This window comes from Elaeis guineensis, chromosome 1, assembly GCF_000442705.2.
Source record: "Elaeis guineensis isolate ETL-2024a chromosome 1, EG11, whole genome shotgun sequence".
NCBI classification, from domain to species: Eukaryota; Viridiplantae; Streptophyta; class Magnoliopsida; order Arecales; family Arecaceae; genus Elaeis; species Elaeis guineensis.
In genome coordinates, this window is record NC_025993.2 from 12,387,227 (window position 1) to 12,407,306 (window position 20,080).

Genomic DNA, 20,080 nt, shown 5'->3' on the forward strand with positions numbered 1-20,080 from the left:
TCCCATCGCATCCATCTTAAAGTGAAAACTCAAGAGTTAAAGAGGGATGAGACTCCTCTTGTTAACGAAATTTGTCCATCCTGTGACCTAACCAAAAAAAAATTTATAAAGTGATATGCAAAGCCTTGATCACAAGACCTTTCACTCATATCCCTCTATTCTTTCTTATCAAGCTATTGTTCTCTCTCTGTACATTCGTGAGACTGTCCTCTTCTTTGAGTCTCTTTTTTCTCCAAAATACAGAATCCCTTCCTTCGTATGACTATGAACTCTATTTACCGATACATAAAAAATGATCTGATGATATATATTAAGCAAATTAGTCATCCGTTAAACTATACATATTTCTAGATAAATTGATATATAATTTACAGAATATCGTATTCAATATAATATAAATTAATATATATATTTTTGATATATAATTGAAGTTTCTTTGATACGTTCTTATGAACGCTTCAATATATATTTTTAGATAAATTAATATATATTGAGATAAATTGATATATAATTTTTAAAATATATGTATGGTATATATAATTTTTTTTTTATATGCATGTAGCAGCGACCTAATAGTTATCCATAAATAAATTGATATATAAATATGTATTGATACAAAATCTATAACCACATAATACATACTTAAGATAGACATCTTGACTCTGAAGATAATACGAAGGAGGAGAAAAAAACTTGAGAAGGAAGAGAAAGGTCTCGTGGATGGACGGAAAGGAAATGATGGCTCGATGAGCAAGAAGAGTGAGATATGGATGGACGACCTCACAGATGATGTTTTATGTAATTTTTTTTTTTATTTCTTTAAATATCATTGGACAGGTGGATTTCTAAGGAGTCCGTCTCGTTTTAATTTTTCGATTTCTACTGTAAGATAGATGAGATGGGATATATAACAAAACAGAAGGAAAATCACCTCATACAAATATACAATCTCCATTGGCGTGCTGGTAAATTACGTAAATTAAATCAAATATAGGGGCATGACTATAAAAGCAATGATTATTCGGAGCAGAACTGTCCATCTGCCAGTACGCTATTCGTCTCCTCTTCATCCCCAAGTCCTCTCCTTCGAAGATACAAAAATTAGGGTTGCCAAGATCTAGGGTTTCTCCAATCCCTCCGCCCATGTCGGACTTCAGCGGTGACCAGACTGCCCCCTTCTTTGGCTTCCTCGGAGCCGCGGCAGCGCTCGTCTTCTCCTGTGACCCTCGATCTCTATCCCCTTTCTAGGTTTAGCCGAATTGTTGTGCTTCTCCAATTCCAAGTTCCTTCTTGAATTTTGATTTTTTTTTTTTTTGATGTGAAGGCATGGGGGCGGCGTATGGGACGGCGAAGAGTGGAGTCGGGGTGGCGTCAATGGGCGTGATGCGGCCGGAGCTCGTGATGAAGTCGATCGTGCCCGTTGTCATGGCTGGGGTGCTCGGGATCTACGGGTTGATCATAGCTGTGATCATAAGCACCGGGATTAACCCCAAGGCCAAGTCTTACTACCTCTTCGATGGATATGCGCACCTCTCGTCCGGGCTCGCTTGTGGCCTTGCTGGCCTCTCTGCTGGCATGGCGATCGGGATTGTCGGTGATGCAGGAGTCAGGTAATTCTTTTTCCCCCCTTTTCTAGGATGTTTGAAAACCCGATTCTCTCTCTGTCTGGATGGTCTGCAAATTTTAGATTTTTCATTGATTTCAATGAGTGGCTTGGTTTTGATTGCTTAGTATATTGTTTGATCTGACCTGCCATAACTTTCTTTTTCCATGTGATTGAATGCTTAAATTGTTGTTTTGCAAGGCAGTTGTGGATTATAGCTCTGGTTTTATTTGTTCTTAGCAATAATTCAGCCAAGGGTTTGTTTGATGCAAATTTATTATCAAAATAGGGATGATCGGATTAGATCTAGACTGATTCTTATTATTATGGTTTCTATTAATCAGTTGAGAGATCTATCTTAGTTTTTTTTTTTTTGGCTGGCTGAATGTCTCCTTTATTTGGATGAAGACCTCCTGATTAAGTATTCTTCTGTTTTGTTGTCATAGTGGGGTCAAATGAGATTGTTTTGATGGTTTAGAATATTTGCTTGTTATATCAAAGGGTCCCCCCGCGCTGCGCCCCACCCACCACCCCAACCCGCCCCCCCCCCCCCCCCGCCCCAACAAAAAAAAAAAGCCTGATACCTCTGTCAATAATTCTATCACTTGACAAGAGTTTCAACCAAAGTCCACTGTATCGGTACTGGTACATGTACCGGCACTAGGCTAGTATAGTATGATACGGTATGGTATCGACATAATTTTAATTTTTTTGATTTTATTTCTTTTTTTTTGAGTCTCCAAATTATTAATTCATAATTATAACCCAAAATTATATTATATTATATATTATTGACATATTTGAATTCAATTTTTAAGTTTGGTAGCGGTACAGGGACTCTTGATCTAAAATTTCAAATACATATTTATTTATATTATATTTTAACTCTATCATTTTAAAATTAAAAAGAAAATATATAAATATGCTATCTAAACTTTTAAAGTACAAAGTACAAAAAATAATATACTAACCTCAAGAGTGATAAGAAGACGGCTCTGCAGCTCGACGGTCCACTTCCGTCCTCTTCTGCTTTGTTTTTTCCTTCGCTGCTTTCGAATCAGCGAAGTACTTCTTCATCAATTGTCAGATCTCTTGTGGGTATTTCTGACATATGGACATATTAAGATAACCACCAGTCAGGTGCTGCTTCAACCTAATCATTCCTTCTCCCTTGAACTCTTGTTGCATCATTTGTATTTCCAATAATACCGAGTCAAGAGCATCTCGCCATGATTCCAACCAATATTACGCTCTGAATCTTTCTTTTTACTCATTTCTGCAAGTATAACAAAACACGACAGTTTAATAATTATTAAAAAAATATTATATATAATTCAAAAAAATTCAATAATAATTTTAAAACTCATAAATTTAAAAAAATATATTATATGCTTCAAATAATATTTTTAAATTAACTATAATATAATACTAATTTTACATATTTTTTATTTGATAATATTTTTTTATTATTTAAATAATTATAAAAATATTTTTTAATTTTAAAAATTTTAAAAGAATTCGAGGTTAGATTCAAGTAGTTTGAATCATTCTAAATATGATTCTGAAACTCTGATTTTTTATTTTTTTAATTTATTTATTAATAATTTTTTATGAATAAATATATATATTTAAAAAATATATAATTAATGAAAGTCAATGAATGTCACGCTCTGAATTTTTTTTCTTACAAATTTTTGTAAGTATAACAAAACACGACAGTTTAATAATTATTAAAAAAAATATCATATATAAATTCAAAAAAAATTAATAATAATTTAAAAACTTATAAATTCAAAAAAATATGTTATATGCTTCAAATAATATTTTTGAATTAACTAAAATACAATACTATTTTACATATTTTTTATTTGATAATATTTTTTTATTTTTTAAATAATTTTAAAAATATTTTTTAATTTTAAAAATTTTAAAAAAAATTTAAGGTTAGATTTAAGTAGCTTGAATCATTCTAAACATGATTCTGAAACTCTGATTTTTTATTTTTTTGAATTTATTTTTTTAATAAATTTTTTACGAATAAATATATATAAATATTTAAAAAATATATAATTAATAAAAATCAATGATTTTAGTGTCATTATGTAGATCTTTCAAAGATCTATCATATATAATCAAATCATACCAAAATCACAAAATTTTGGCATGATTTCTTTTTATTTTTATATTTCTTCGTTTTTATCTTTTTTTAAACAACAAAAATGTAAAAAATAAAATATTTACTAAAAAATAATACATTACCTTACTTTTGGTCAAAAATCAGTGTCTCTTCGAACCAGTGCTGCAATTTGACGAATTTTTTTTTAATTTTTTCTGCATCTCTTTTTCTTCTCAGGTAAGCTCGAAAGTTCTCTGAGAGAGCTCTCGGATCTCTCAGACAAAGCACTTGGGTTGTCACTAAATGACAGCCTAGATCCCACTACAACCCCTCCAACCCCCCATGTGATGTTTGTCGGTACGGTTCGGTTCAATGCCGAACCGAACCGTACCGAGCCATACCACCCGATTTCAGGTGGTATGGCCCGAACTGTGCCGAACCGCCCGATTCGGTGTGGTTCGGACCTATTTTCTGGGAAAATGGCCGAACCGGATCGGCTGGCTGCCGGCAGCGTCCGGTTCGGTACGTCCTGTACTGGACGGTTCAGCTTGGTAGGTATTCCTTGGTTCCAACATTATATTCCATTATAGGCTTGCTTTCTCTTTCACAAACTTAATGGAGATTTCACTTGAAGGCTCTCATTTATATCTCTATGAAAATACGAGGGAACAAAGATATGACAATATTCTGGGTTATGTATGTATTTTTGTGATACAAATGAGATGGACAAGTTTTGCTATGTTAAGTATATAGGTGAAGCATAACTACATCGGAGTGCAAATCTTTTGGAAGAATCTGTCTCAGGTGCCGAGTTGTCTGGCACTTTAACCTATGAAAATCATGGCAGTGGGTTACTTCTGCATAACACAATTTATAAAAATAAAACATAAATATGTTGAAATATGGGGATGACAGAGCAGGTATATGAGTGAATTGTACTTCTGATGTGAAGAAAACTTACGTTCTTGCCATCATAATGTTAAAAAAAGGGGCGAGGTATGATACTTACTAGAAGTCTTGGACACTTCTCACTAATGTTTGTCAAATGGTAACATAGTAAAGAAGTCCAAGTGTCAGCAATTGCAATGAATTATTTTTGACAGGTTACTCCAAAAGTGCCAAGTGCCAGCACTTCTAGCGGATGTAAGCAGGACTCTCCGCTTTTGGAGTGTCATAGGGTGCTCTGCCATGTCATGTCATGTTTAAATGTCTAGAAGGTCAAACCATAGTTTTCAAAAGTGTTTGAGTCGCACTTCTGGAAGGCAGTGAGGGATATCTATTTTATGGACCACCTATGAATGCTTTGTGTTTGGTGCCAATTCCAGATTTCGTCTAACTGATCTTTTGATTTTGTTTGTTATTATGATGGATTTCATCGAGAAAATACATCTGCAGGTTAAATTACTGCAGATAAAATTACAGACAACTGATATAGGTGGCATGTGTCTAAAAAACAATCTCCAAGATGAGGTATTGCAGAAACAAATTATAAGACAATGATCACCCTGGCATGGGCTGAAGAAACATCTCTCTGATGCAAGATGAATAAAATCTATATAGTTTAGGATGGAAGAAGCTTTAAGTTTTGTAAACTTAATCTGGATATGAAAATGCACCAAGACATTTTCTATAGCATAGTGAAAGATGTTTTAAACAACAGATTTGAATCTGGAACCTTGCAGTTGTTGGTTAGTCATGACCATCTATTGAGGGAAAGAAATTTGATGAGATTCAAATTAAGCTCTGAGGCTTTAAGATCCCAGCCATATTCCTATTTGTTATTTTTATTCTGTTGTGTTCAAAGGATGTGGACTTATGTCTTTGTGGTTTAGTTTAGTACCCTTGTGGTGCATGATCCCTTCTTTGGTATTTGAATTGTGGTTACATTTTTTGCAGTCTGTTCCTCTTTTGTTATTTTAAGTTCCAGAATAACAAGAATTAACTGTAATCTTCTGGGAAATCTTTTGCCACACATTTTAGTATCATTTTTAGTCCCTCTTTTGAAATGTAAACAACAGTAAATAAATATTCTAAACAAGGAAGGTTGAACCAGTACTGACCGGCATGCTGGTAACCTGCCGGTACGATATCGTACTGATAATTAAAAAAAAAATCCACCCATGACCCTAAAAGAAAATCGGAAACAGGGCCGAATTGGTCGGTTTGGCTTCGAACTGTACTGAACCGGAAGGTTCAGACCGGTTCGGGCCAGTTCGGCCCTGATTCGAAATATAGGGTCGAACCGGACCATTTCCACACCCGTTTGGCTCAGTACGGGCCAAACCGGATGATTCGATCCGGTTTGGCAAACCATGGTTCTAAATATAGATTTAAAGAGCTTTTGTCCATTTCTATCAATGCACTTTAGGTCAGGCATAAGTTCAAAGATCTTTAATTAAAAGAAAAATGTTAGCTTGTTTCTTTTCTATGGCCTAATAGATGTGCTAGGAAAAGATATATTGAAATTCTCAGAGGGGTTGACTCATTTCCTATACAAGAAAATGTTAAATTATCATGTATAAGAAAGCTATTTCATTTATCTGAAAAAATAGTTAATTTTTTATAAAATAAATTCTGAGAATTACCTTTGATCTTCCATTTCTAGAATACAATGAGACTGATATGAGAAGTTTCTTTTGTCATCATGCAATTAGCTTTTGTTGTTGTACCATCTGTGCAATCTAAAATATTTTCCATGGCCTCATATACTTGAATAATAGGATCTCAGTCAGTTAAAATTCTGTATTAAATATTTCTGACTATTTCTTTGTCCTAAAGAGAATGGACACATAGAGGACGTGAATCTCAAGCTGCAATGATTAACATGGAAACTTGTGAGATTTCATTCATCTTGTGTAGGAACCTTGATAGTGACATCAAATACCATATATTCTTTGGTAGGCTCGTGCCATAAGAGAGTTTGATAAGTTTTACAATAATGCCATTGTTTAGTTTCATCTATGGAATTTAACTGGTCTCTACTTGGTTGGAAAGGGAAATTTCTCTCTTGTGTTGACTATTATTCATCCATCCTTTTAAATTCAACTTTAGGTATATCTAGGATGTAAAGGCTCAAAGAAGTGCACAGGCTGTTCTGTGTGCAAATACGGTTAGTCTGAGGGAGAGGAGCAATATTATGTTGTCATTGAATAGGGAATGTAGATTTTGCAAGGTAAAAGGGGACTTGCTTAGCATATGCCTAGAGTGAGTGGCCTAGCAGTGGAGTGTGTTCAATGTTCCTTGTAAAGTCCATGGACAAAATTTAAAATGAAATGTATATTCTTTTAATCGTTCCTGCAATGCTAATGGAAGGGCTAAAACTTTGTTTCGAGTGATTTGTGCGAGATTGAAAATATATTGTATTAGGTTTGCGTATGTGGTTGCTTTGATGTAAGAAGTTTCCTCTTTTTATAGTGCAACAAATATGGCTCTGAATAGGTCCGGTAAACCATGAACTTGTCGAAGCCAGTATTTATTAGCTGATTTTTCAGTGCCAACAATAACTAACTTAAAGTTCATTAAAGTAATTTTCTTGTAATATGTCCTCACACTAGACATGTAAGGAAAATGTTGATGTGGAAGTGCATTAGCAAGGGCCGAGGGGAACTTCCACAGAAGCTTTCTCCTGATAAGCAAATGGAAAGACATGCCAACAGAAACAGCTGAATAAATTAGGTAGCTTTAGTCAGCGGTGAGGGGCAGGGGTGATGGTGGAGGTTGTGATTGGTTTCGGTTCTAAATTGCATCATGGAATTAAGTCCAACTCTTAGAGTTTATCTCTACTCTTTGGAAGAGAACTTTGGCAAATTTGCATTACCACAATAAGGTGCATATGATAACTGTAATGTGATTTATAAATGTTCTTGTGATTAAATCAATTTAGCAATATTGGGCATTTAAGGTGTTTCTAGTTCAAGATATTTCCATATTTGAGATGTAATGAATTATCAAGGTGTCTCTTTTAAAGAAGTTTGTAGCAGGGTGGTTAAGGAGTTTTGGTTCATAAATTTCATCTAAGTTTATTGATTCAAGAAACTGTACGGAACCCTAATATGCAATGTCATGCATATACAATGAAGTTCTACTCTATAATTAATGCAAACTCTAGATATGAGCAGTAGGATAGCACATGTGAAGAAACTCTGCAGGTTTTAATCCTGAAACAGAAAAAGACATGAAAGCCAGTAAAGTTACCTGAAATTAAAATACAATTCTACTGATATGCAGAAAACTAACTAGAAAGTAATCTTGATAGGAGGATTGATGCGAAGAGATATTGTACACATGCAAGTTTCTATAATGTAGCATCAGTCAACAGAGCATATGCAAATAAGCTTACATCCAGCAAATTAAAGCATCAATTCAGGCTTGCTGAAGGGAGTCAAACTTTTCAAAAGAATGGATCCATATTCCTTCAGGATTTTGCAGCTGCTTTTCAAAAATAAATCACATTCCCTTCCATGCTTTTAGATCATGTACTTCATTAATGAATTGAGAACTAAGTAGTCAAATGATGTGTGAGGATCATTCTCCAAAACCCCATGACTCAGATTTGGCTTATATCTATGTAGTGATTGAAAGTGAATTTCTTTTTTGCAAATGAGGAAAGCTTTGTGCTTCAGCAAGGATGAATTAGAGTCGAATATCTGATGCTATCAGGTTGTATAGGAAATAAAACTAGGAGCTGTTGTGGATTGGTTGGACTGTCAAATAGTCCACTACAGGCTGCTATTTGGACAGGACCTGTAGGGACTAGGGACCGTTGGCTGCTACTTTGTGAGACAGCAGTTAGATGCTGTTAGGGTTGTGAGAGGGACAGTTTAAGGTTGTGAGACAATTGGGAAACAAAGGAGGAATTGAAGGCAACGGGGAAAATAGCAAAGAAGAGAGAGAGGATTACAACATTGAGAAACTAGAGAATCGCTCATATGGACCTTGCACCCAGCTCCATGCACCACATTTTAGAGGGGAAAAAATGGACTCTTTCTGCCAAGTAGCAAACTCATGCATAATGAAAATCTTAATGAGCCATGTGGCTAGCAATGTTGTTAAAGTTGCATCTAAGGTGCAAGGCACACCATATTGCCACCTTCACACCTCACCTACCCTTCATGAGGAGACTTCGCTTTTGCACTTAAAAAATGTGCCTTTTTTGTGCGTCATAGAAAAAGCTTAAGCACAAAAAAGTAAACCTTCTGCTGCTACTGCTGCTGCTAGCCTTGATGCTTTGACAACTCCAGTGGCCAGCCAACAACTATAAGTAAGGCTAATGGTAACATTCCTTTGCATCTAGAATTTAACACATGTAGGTTTAAATTACGAAAAACAAGGTTCACCGAACTGGTATTGGGGCTTGTAATGGTTGACAGCCAGCACAGTGCAATATGGGTCCGTCGTTCTGGGGAGTACTAAAATAAGGAGAGGGAAAAGAGGGGAGAGAGAGAAAGTACGAGAGAAGTCAGTGAAAGCAAAGCCATTGGAGCCAACAGGGGAGTTCTTTCGATAGAGGGATGAGTGGAGGAAGCACTCAATGGTTGGCAATTAGATGTACCATGCCCTGCTGAGCCTTGGCCCCTCCCTTGTTGCCTTCAATTTCTGCCTCGTCAGTGAGGGCATCTACAACCGCATCAGTGAAGTAAAAAATGGGATCCTTGAGCAGTTTAGACAAAAATAGATCTCGTGAAAGGTCAACTTCACATCCCTGCTGGCCCTCTCATTTGCAGCGTCCAGTAGCAGCCAAGCAACGAAGATGAAGTAGAGCGGGAGGGGGTAAGAGAAGAAGTCATAGGGTTCTTTTTTTTTTTTTTTTTGGGGGGGGGGGGGGGGGTGTGCTCGGAAGGCAGCGGTTTAGGAGACTTTAAAGGGGCTGAACTGACCCAACTGCCCAATCCACTCTTGTTCTTGATCGGGTCGATTCTGTACAGCCCGAACTGCCTGGTTCTGGCTGGTTTGGCCTTTCCTTGACAAAAAAGTTTTCTATTGCATGCTTAGAACTAAATAGAACAGAAAATACACATAGCACACCCCCCCCCCCCCTCAAATAAAATAAAATAAAGACTCTAAAGCAACTCCTTTGTGACTTGGGTTATGATCCGAGTGCTCTGACGGTCTCTAATGAAGCCATCAGGTTGATAATGTGGTTCCACAATCTTTGATGTCTCCTTTAATTCCCTATTTCGTCTTGAAAACTGTTGAAATCCTCATCAAATGCCTGTCATATTTGTAGGTGAAAGGATTTAGCTTAGGGAAATGGGTAACCTATTAAAACTGGTGAGACTTATCAGCACTTGCATCATGGACGGGGAATACTTTTATGTTTAGGATATCTAAAGGCCCAACTACATTAACATGATCCAGGTTCTGTTTTAGATATGGTCTTATGTGAGTTCTTAACATGTTGAAGTCTCCTTAGAGGATGCTGGGCAGGGTATAGAGTTGCACATTGCACTAGAGCAAAGGAAACAGCATTCCACACCTGCAATTTTTCAAGTCTCATTTGGGTGGTTCATTGTAATTGGAGGTCTAATTTGCTGATAAATTGTTTGGTAGTTATGATGATGGATGAATGTGGAGCAAGGGATACCTTCTTTTTTTGGTAGTGGTTTTTGGTTTTGGCGCCCAGGGGTTGGGGGGGGGGGTGTGGGGTGGGTGGTGTGGGGGTGGTGTGGCAGCTTTAAGGTGAAAGTAAATACATTTGTGTTGTAAAATATTGAAGATACAGCCAAAATATTTTGTTTATGTTGCTCTTTGTGGTTTAATGATATATGGTTCATCATGAAGGAAATGGGCATTTGTTGTTATAATCTGAAATTTTGATTATTTTACTTAACACAGTTGGATTCTTCTTTTCTCCTGGTTTTATGTTCATGTTATCTTGAAATTTATGTGTTCTTTGTTTGTTTAGATTATACTTGTAATTAATGCAATTACTATATCTGATCGATAAAAATGTTTTTCATTTTTTTGCTTTTATTATTATCTTTAAATATATCATTTTAGATCTTCGTATATTTGATGATGCAACATTGTGAGGTCACTGCTTATAGTGTGTTTAGAAATTCCAAGACATTATTTTGGAATGTTCTTCAAAAAGTTCATGTCTTTACAATAATGATGCCATTCTGATTTATCAGAGTAGCCCTTCTATTGCCAAAAAAATATTGAAATATTGACATTAAACTTGACATCATTAAGCTATAAAAAAATCGAAATAAAAGGTATCAGTTCATCACAAATGGTGCGATCATTACATCAACGTTGTTTGATGTCATACTACATTATAGATGGAATTTTATTGGGATGTATTTTGTTGGCTTATCTAAGATAGCTTCAGTGTTAAAATATTGATTATCATGCTGATTCAGCATCAGTAACATTTTCTTGATTGTATTACTAAGTGCGTCCAGGATAGTCCATTTCATTTTGGACAAGTTAGAAATTTAGTGGATGGGGCTCTATATTGGGTAGAAGGAACAGTAGTAACAGGTGAAATAGACAATATAAGCATCACCGAGTGTTTTGAGATCATCAAGTTATTGTAAGACTGACGAAGCTTATGATGTAAGAGTTCATCAACAAATCTTGTGGTTAAGATAACAGTACCAGAGTTTGCCAAATTGATATACTGTCCTACAGATTATTCATCTAAAAAACAACGGTGCAGTTTCGGGCAATTGTATCATTGTTGTCACATACAAGGTGAAAAGTATTTGATGTTTATAAGTTGAGCCATGAAAATGACATCTAGCATGATAAAAATTTTATGAGATACAATCCTCTCGAAGTTCAGATGGGTCTAATATCTATTATTGGTTGAGGTATTTTTCTGAGGTTGTTGCATACTGAACGTTGTAGGTAACTGGAATTAGTATGATTTGAATTTATATAGGTTGTTTGAATTTTAGTTTAGCTGAACATTCCATTTTTGAGCTGAGCTCTGGCGTATTTTAATTTTAATTTAGTTGAACAATGAATTAAATCTGAGCATCTCTTCTTCTGTACAAGAGACACTTCGACATGACATCTTTTGAAAGTATTAAAAGCACCAAACATATGATTATTCAACCAAGATCTCATGGTCTGGAAGTGTTGTGCAATGGGGATACACATTTTTTTAAATTTTTGTAAAAGAAAACTAGTGATCTGTTCTTGTGGTCTATATGAGCAATCTCCCCTTCAAATTGTTTTGGATATTTGATTTTACTTGTTGAAACCTAAACAAAACTCATTGGCTTGACATCAGCATAATCTTTGTTGTTATGTTTAATATGCATATCCTTTTACCCATTATGGTATTGTATTAATCTTCTGCTAAACTTTGCAAATTTTTTTTCATGATATTGTAATGACTCCACCACTGACACCTTGAATGGTATTGGCTACCGTTATTGATTACATGCCATGATTTAGACCAAGTTATTATAGCCTGAAGGGGGTTGGCCTAAATGTTGAGGTGGGATTTGTAGTTGTATGGTGGGTGGGAGTTGTAGGCTAGTCAGTAATTGTATTTAATATTACTGATCATGTTGATGTCAACATTGGGTCTCAGTGAGACCTATCACTGGTTCATTTAATCAGTCATTCTGACATATACGACAATCCTTGTCCTTTCATATATTATTCCTGTGGTGAAGGCTGATGTTGTTGCCGTGCATGTTTGCACCTTGCTAAATGAGTCGCTGTCTTGATTTGTCAATCATCGTTTGCAGCCGACAATGTTAGCATCATCAATGAAGTGGAAGATAGACTTGCCGCTCTCCTCTCCTCCTAGATTTGTGATCGATTACTTGATCACAGATATGGGGATTTTTCTGGGGTGTTTGACATTTTTTTGCTCCGCCTACATCCTTTTCTTATGATTCGAATGTTGTCTATGTTTGGCTGCTAAAATCGAGGGAAGAAAACATGGCTGTGGGAGGTCCTATTATTCTGTATTTTCCACAAAAAAGCAGGCTTATGCCTTTTCTTTATTATTGTTATGCCAAAAGATCTTATCTGTATCAGTATCGAATATGTATGGCCTAATAGTTTATGTTGTACGGACCTGATACAATACATGTTATTTTACATGTACTTTATACGTATTTGCACTATATTTTAATAATTGGGTTTATGTGTCATTGCAGGGCCAACGCACAGCAGCCAAAGCTATTTGTTGGCATGATTCTAATTCTTATTTTTGCAGAAGCTCTTGCCCTCTATGGTCTCATTGTCGGTATCATCCTTTCATCTCGGGCTGGTCAATCCCGTGCAGACTAAGAACACGGGCAGCTGGCCATGTGCTCTTTGCTCTTCTTATTTTCATATAGGACATGATCAGAGCTTTCTAATTATTTGTCATTATACTGTAATTTATTTAAGGACTTTGTTGTGAATGGGGCCTCTGATTGTTTGACTTGCCTGCCGTCTTTTCTATGAGGTGACCTTTTTTTTATGTGCTTTTAATGCAAGCTAATGACATTTTGCCACGCTTGTACATGTGGCACCCTTTGCAAAGGACATGGGTCTAGATTGCTTCTGTTATTATAAAGTCTCAGCTAAATTAATTAGGTGAAGAGATATAGACAGAGTCTCTGTTAAATCAGATTGGTGAAGAGGCTGGCTGGCCTTGCTTATTCTAATTTGCTTTCAGGCTAGGCTGCTGTCTCGGTGTTGATGGCTCCAACTGTCTTTAACTAGTTGTCATCCAAAAGCCTGTGCTAAGTGAAACTAGCATTGATCAGAGAAGTGGGCCCTGGTTGATCGAAACACTTAGGATTGTGTGATTGTCATGACTGTTGCAGGAAAACTCCTCATGAATTTGATTCCGTCCGATTGATGTTCTGCCATGCGAAAAGGCTATCTAAAAGTTTTAGCTAAATTACAATAGCATCTCTTTAATTTTTTGACACTTGCATTTGTATCCCAAAAATCTTAAAAACTTGGATTTTTGTTGGAATATGGTTTAGTTGCGGCGATGGCGAAATTATTAATTTATTTTCTCATTTTAAAGTCGAAAAAGCTTATTTGAAAATTATAAAGATATTTTTTTAAAAAATCAGGATTTTCATATATATCTCAAAATTTTTAAAAAATTACACTAGATCTCTTCTCTTAACTGCTATATCTATAGCTACTTAGAGAGGGAAAATCTTTCATATTTACCATCTTATTCTTTTTTTTTTGGCACTCTTTTATGGCCATATTCAAGAGATATGCAAGCGTTCTTATTTGGATTTTTTTTTTTTTTTGAGGATAATGAAGGGTGAAAAAGAGCTGCCATCTCTCTACAAATAGAGTAAAAACAAAGTAAAAAGAACTAAAATAATGATGCACATTTACTGGCATTTTGCCCTATAACAATATCGTAAAGGCATCTTACAAGAAGGGTTCTGAAAATTTGCTTCTCCGGATCCTTCAATCAACGATGGAGCTACAATTCTGATATCAAAATAGGGAGAGAGCTACAAACATGTATCACTGGACTTTTAGTATTTAGAAACAAAAGAGGACTAATAAACAGCAAAGCTGGTTTGAAATCTGTATGGAAGATATATTTTCGGATGACTGATAATTAAACTTAAGGACACCACAAAATAATTGAGCCATGAGCAATCCAAATCATCAGACTATGGAACCATCTTTTGCTTATCAACCATCTTTTGAAAATTCCTTCTAACAATACAACAACTGTAATATTCAAAGAGATAAATAAATCAAGGCAAAGAAAAGGAATAAATATGAATTTTAATGCTGGGGTTGAATAACCACCATTGAGAGTTTAAAGAAAAAGGAAAAGACATGAGAAAAGAAGAGAAGACAACAACAATTATCACATAATTACATGCATGTTTCAGGTATCCCTAAGACTTCTCCTAGCCTATGGAAATCCCCCTTCCAAAGAGGAAGCATCTGAAGGGATTGGAAGCTTCATCTCCTTATTAGATCTTTGCCAAATCTTTGACATTGAAAAGCTTTCATCTTTGGTAGCATTCCTAGCCTCCTCCCCTTCAAACCATCATTTGTTTGTTGAATTTCTACCAACTCCCCTTTCTTTGACCCTTTTACCATTTCCAATCCTACTAGAGCTAGTGCAGTGAGACACTTGGAGACTTGCCTCTCCAAGAATATACTAATAAGAGCATATGGAGTAGCATCTTTTTGTAATCAAATTATTTCTACTACTCTCTCATTTCTCTCTTCTTATATTACCTTTAACACTACCGTTACCATCAATATTATCATTACCAACACCATCATCTCTATTGCTTAAGTTCTTGAATTTTCCAAACTCATCGAAAACACTCTCATCTTAGAAGCAATCTCCTCCACTTCCACCAACTTCTAACCTCCTCCCGACTCCAGTGGTGGGCCTTCCTAGGCTAGGGGTGGTTGGCTCCTTGGTGGTGAGGAACGGTGATGGCCCTTTGTACCATTAATATTTTAGGGAGGTTAGATGTTGGGCTTGGAGTAAAGATATACTATGCTCGCCATTCTTTGATCTTAGTGAGTTTTCTCTCCACTCCTTCCCCTTCTCTTGGAAACAGGATCTAAATTTAGGGTTTGAGGAAATGGAGAGAAAGATTGATCTAAAGGAGAGGAGGGGAGAAGAAGTGGAAAAAGAGAGAGAGCAGAAGTGGGAGCTGGTAGTGGATGTTAACAGCAGCAATAATGAAGGAGAAAAAAAATCTTAGGTTGACTTCCAAGCAAGGAGGAGGAGCGAAAAGTTGAGAATATAAGAAAGAAAGAAAAATTATATTTTATATGATTGCCGATTTGAGGAGCTCGTGAAGCCATATAATGTCTGACCAAACCTATTTGAATAGAAGCAAATTGTCAGTTGGACCTCCAATTAAGCTTCATTTCAAGCCACATATGGACTTGGGCTCGGGCTAGGCTCAGCCTAGGATAACAATATACCTAAATCTAGTTTAAATAGAAATAACTTTATATTAAGCCCAAATCTAGTCCAAATTTTTTCGGACCTAGTCCAAAGTCCAATCTGAAGTCAAGCCAGCCTAAGCTAGTCCTAGTATATAATCTCTTTAGATATCTAATCTTGCATAAGCAAACCTCTCGGTTGAGAAGCAGAAGAGATTGTATCGAGCATCCAGAGCAAAGTGCGTGGTGTGATATGGCATCCTTGCTATCATGGAGAATGTAAACTTTATGATTTAGGGTTTTTTGTTTGAAAAATTCTTTCCCCCTCACAACAACCATTTTTTGAGAGCCAATCATATAAAGAATACCTCATGAATAATTTCTATAGTTATCTAAATGGGCTTATAAATAAGGAATCAGCTATTATTCTAGTGAGACCGTATCTATGATATTATGTCATCATGATGATGCTCATACCATCTTTGGCATTGAAAAAAAGGTGGACCGGTATATATTAGGCCATAACCTGCAATCTATACCGATAGTATATCAATTTTTTTATTTTTAATTTTAGGAATCTCCATACACACCAACTATATTGGTACCTCACCATTCCTAATATTTAAAACTTTATCCATAGAGATAAAAAATAAAACAAGGTTCTCTCTCGTGTGTGGTAGTTGAGAGACTCCTATGTGAGTTATTAAATTAGTGCTTTCAAACTATAAAATGATTAATCTAAGTTTGTACTCAACCATAGCCTATTGAATTATCATATTCTAGCTTTGACTGAGTCAAAGCTCGTCCAAATTATACTTGAACTATATCCAACCATTGCAACCTAAGCCAAACTTGAGCTAAGTTGACTCTCGCTTATGAACCAGGCTAGCACCTATCGGCTATGCTAAGCTCCAGCTGGTGCCGAGTTATTTATCTAACGATGACCTCCATACTCTACGTCATATCCATACTCTTGTAGAGGAGGAGCCGAATAGGCTTTGTCTCAGGCCACCTTATCTCGTATAGAAAAATCAGACAAAAATATTGGTACACTCACATCCAAAAAATCATATCCTACGTTACATGCACCATGCCAATCAAGGAGTTCCTATGAGCTACATGCAACTCGTTTCAGATTATCATCTCTTCACCTCGTCTCAAGATTCAGATTGTTCTCGTCGTGTATCATTTACATAGTGTATGTAGTGTAAGATATAATTTCTTCTCGTATCCATGTGGACAGACACGTGGAGGTTTTGCAGTGTCTAAATCTGAGGTTGCTATCCTATCGATGTCAAGCCAAGCCATGCCTACTCAAGGCTATTTTCATCATCTGTCTCTATCCAAGATTTACTCTTAGGTAGGTATGCAAACAAAAATGTGATAGAATGAAATTTGTCAGCATAGAAATTAGGCAGTTGCATGTAGATAATATTAAACGTGTTGTTTTGGCGTGCGTCTTTCTCAGGAGCATCATTTTCAATAATTCTCCTCACTTAGTATTTTAGAATTTTCAAGAACCAGCTTCCCCAATAATTTCTCTCATAAATTTTAATAAGTGTATGTATATTTTATATCTCATAACCATTTAAGCATATTACTTTATTCCTATAGAGTAGTTGAGTGTTTTTTTTTTTGTTGGGGGTAAAGATGGTCGAGGTATGTTTATTGTTTATAAGCTGTATATATCTAAACAAATTCTTTCTTATTGAATGGCAAAAAGTATGAATTTAGCTGGATAAAAAAAAATAGAAACTCAACACACTGTGAATCAACTATTGCTAATACATGGTTTAACAATTTGTAGATTCTCACAGCAGATTCATTGCTATATGTATAATGAAATTAAACAAAAAAAAAAAAGAAATAGTACAACAAAGAGCACATCATGACATAACAAAATCAGGTAACAAAACCAATAATTTCTGTTCAATCTATATTCTAGAGGTTTTATTTTCCGAACAGCCTAATTAGATTTATAGTTTAAATCATCTTTATCAAAACAAAGAATATAACTAATTCTTCCATAAATTTTAAGATCGAATCACTTCGAAAATCTGGTCAAATATTAAGATAACCACAGAGAGATACTTTGAGGGAGATAGTTCTATAAATACGATAGTCTACAGTCCACATAAATATAAGAATATGCCCAGCTTCACATATATTTATTGAAATGACAAAACTACCGTCATTCATCAAGATTTTGGATACAAGTAGTCTTGTCACTATGCTTATCCCAATCTCATCTGGATAATAGCTTAGATGTCTTACATAAATCATAATGCACTACATGATGCTTTCTTTTTTGGTAACAGGAAGGAGCGTGAGCTTGCATTAACATAGAAACTTATAAACATAGCTCAGAGCTTGGAAGGAATAATAGACAAATACAACGGATAAGAATAGGTGGAAGCTACAACTAAATGGGAGTACCACCCAAACAATAGAGGAACAACAAAGAGATGAACAGAGCTTAGAAAAAACAAGTTGCATCACAAAGAGATATTACATACTAGGATAAACAACCAGCAACCACTTAAATATTTAAGGTGAGACACCCTACTTGAGAATATGGTATCTGCTGGGCAAAATTGAGACTCGCTTGCTGGCCCATACAATGAGCAAAACTTGAAGACCCTTGCTTGAAAGTTGATAGACAAATCTACCATCTCTCGACCTAAAGTGAGACAGGTCCCTTGAACTTCTAGTAATCGGTAAATCAGCCTGCAAGAAGAGAAAATAGGCAAGTGAATCGGATAAAAATGCTTCTAATTGTGGCCATATTTCAGTGCGGTCTTAGCGATGAAGCCGATAGTTTGGTTCCCTTGACATAGGTATGTGACAACATGAAACCATTGCAAGCTTCCTCCAAAGAATGATATCATTCATGATAGGGGGATGTTGCGGCCAACTCCTTTTTGTCTGTCGTCAGTGAAGAGCACATACAAAATCAAATCCTCACAGATCGGAGTTATGTCCGGCGGAGATCCTCTGATGCTGAAGTCAGAGAGGAGTTGGTGAACAGCTAATAAAAAATTTAATGTGGCAGAGTCTCAGCCAAAAAATCATCCTTATCCGTGCTGCTCGTTTACCTCTCTTTTTATAAATGATTCTGATGTAACCGTTGAGCACGTGGTCCCACTTTTTATGCCGCTAAATTATCAAACTATAATTATAGAGTTAATGGCTATTTATTCTTATTAATCACCGTAACACGTAGTCGATAACCGTTCATAACGTTAGGGATGTTGAGCAGATAGGCCGATTATATATCAGTAATACTGATACATCGATAGAGGTAAGTCGGTAGGCGATTCAAATGACCATCGGTTGGTAACTCTGATATGCCGATGGTTTGCAGTCGGAGGTTGATCAAGTCGTTTGTTGTTGGTCGATAATAGCCGACTGTCGGTCGGTCAACCGATTATGAATTGGAGTAATATGTTCATTCGGCCAATATAGAGTCGGAGTCGGGAATCGGTTGATTTGCCCCAACAGAGGATATGAATTGCTGACGTAGGGGCATTATACAAAGTAGTAATAACTCAATGCATCTCCTTCGAGCCAAACATGTGAAGCTTTGAGATCAGTAGTAGCAACTCTTAGCCCAATCTAGGCAATAAGAAATTCAGCATATACCACTGAAAAAGAAGGCAAGAGCTTGCTGCCAGCTAAGATATGAAATCTAGAAGAATCATGAATAATGAAAGAAGCAGTAGCTTTTTGTTCCCTTGAACCACTGCATCAAAATTTACCTTCACAAAACCTGAGGGAGGAGAAACGCAAACACAAGGAGGAGGGGAGCTACTGATAATTAATAGAGTAGAGCTACCCCAGTACCTCAAATAGGAGGTCTTGCAAAATAAATTAGCAAGATTTTCAGCAGCATTTTGATGAACTCTTTCATTTCGTGCGGTCCAAATCAGTCAAGAGAAAATAGCCAACCAGGCTTGCATTTTCTTCTCGACCTCAGCATTGGTGATATATTCAACCAGACCTGGCAAAGAGGAACGTAGCCAGTTGATAGGAAAGCTAGGTGAAATACTGCCAGCAGCTTGAGGTGAAGGAACATTGAAAAAGAACATGATTAGTGTCTTCAATAACTTTAGGGCCTAAATCACAAGACCTACAGATGAGTTGATAATCCCCTATTTAGCTAAGAGAGATTTACAAGGTAGGCTTTTCCATCTGAAAATTTTAACTCGCATGGAAACCTTGAGCCCCCAAACCTAATTAATAGGAAAGGACAACACAGACGGAGCTTGGGGTTGGAGAAGAGAATAAATATTATATATCAGAACATGCCTTGAGTTATTAAGGCTCTAGGTTAGCTGATCAACCCAACTTCCATGTGCAATAGGCAGTCTAAGGAGCTGGTTCATCATTTTAGTCAAGAAAATATTGGAGATTTTATTCCTATCCACGATGATCAATGAAATCAGATCACAAACTTTAGGGCCAGTAAGATTGTAGTTATATTAATGAATGTAGGCCAAACA

The 20,080-nt window shown here is 36.1% G+C and overlaps 1 protein-coding gene across 2 annotated transcripts; it reads left to right on the forward strand.

Annotated features, from left to right (window-relative positions):
- Nucleotides 1-1,015: 1,015 nt before the first annotated feature.
- On the forward strand, nucleotides 1,016-13,214 carry LOC105038066 (V-type proton ATPase 16 kDa proteolipid subunit). Of its 2 annotated transcripts, none has more exons than XM_010913755.3 (3): nucleotides 1,016-1,219; nucleotides 1,325-1,610; nucleotides 12,845-13,214. In XM_010913755.3, exons 1-3 carry the CDS (start codon nucleotides 1,144-1,146, stop codon nucleotides 12,975-12,977), a joined length of 495 nt encoding a protein of 164 aa, XP_010912057.3. In that variant the 5' UTR covers nucleotides 1,016-1,143; the 3' UTR covers nucleotides 12,978-13,214. The 2 variants fall into 2 exon arrangements, with proteins under 2 accessions (XP_010912057.3, XP_073106805.1); XM_073250704.1 differs by having other exon boundaries at nucleotides 1,117-1,248.
- Nucleotides 13,215-20,080: the final 6,866 nt, after the last annotated feature.

What these genes read in the sequence shown, in the direction of transcription:
- LOC105038066 (XM_010913755.3), top strand. Translation starts at nt 1,144, where the DNA reads ATGTCGGACTTCAGCGGTGACCAGACTGCCCCCTTCTTTGGCTTCCTC. An exon ending in GGCAGCGCTCGTCTTCTCCT is followed by an intron (nt 1,220 to 1,324) that starts GTGACCCTCGAT and finishes TTTGATGTGAAG; the next exon opens with GCATGGGGGCGGCGTATGGG. An exon ending in GTCGGTGATGCAGGAGTCAG is followed by an intron (nt 1,611 to 12,844) that starts GTAATTCTTTTT and finishes GTGTCATTGCAG; the next exon opens with GGCCAACGCACAGCAGCCAA.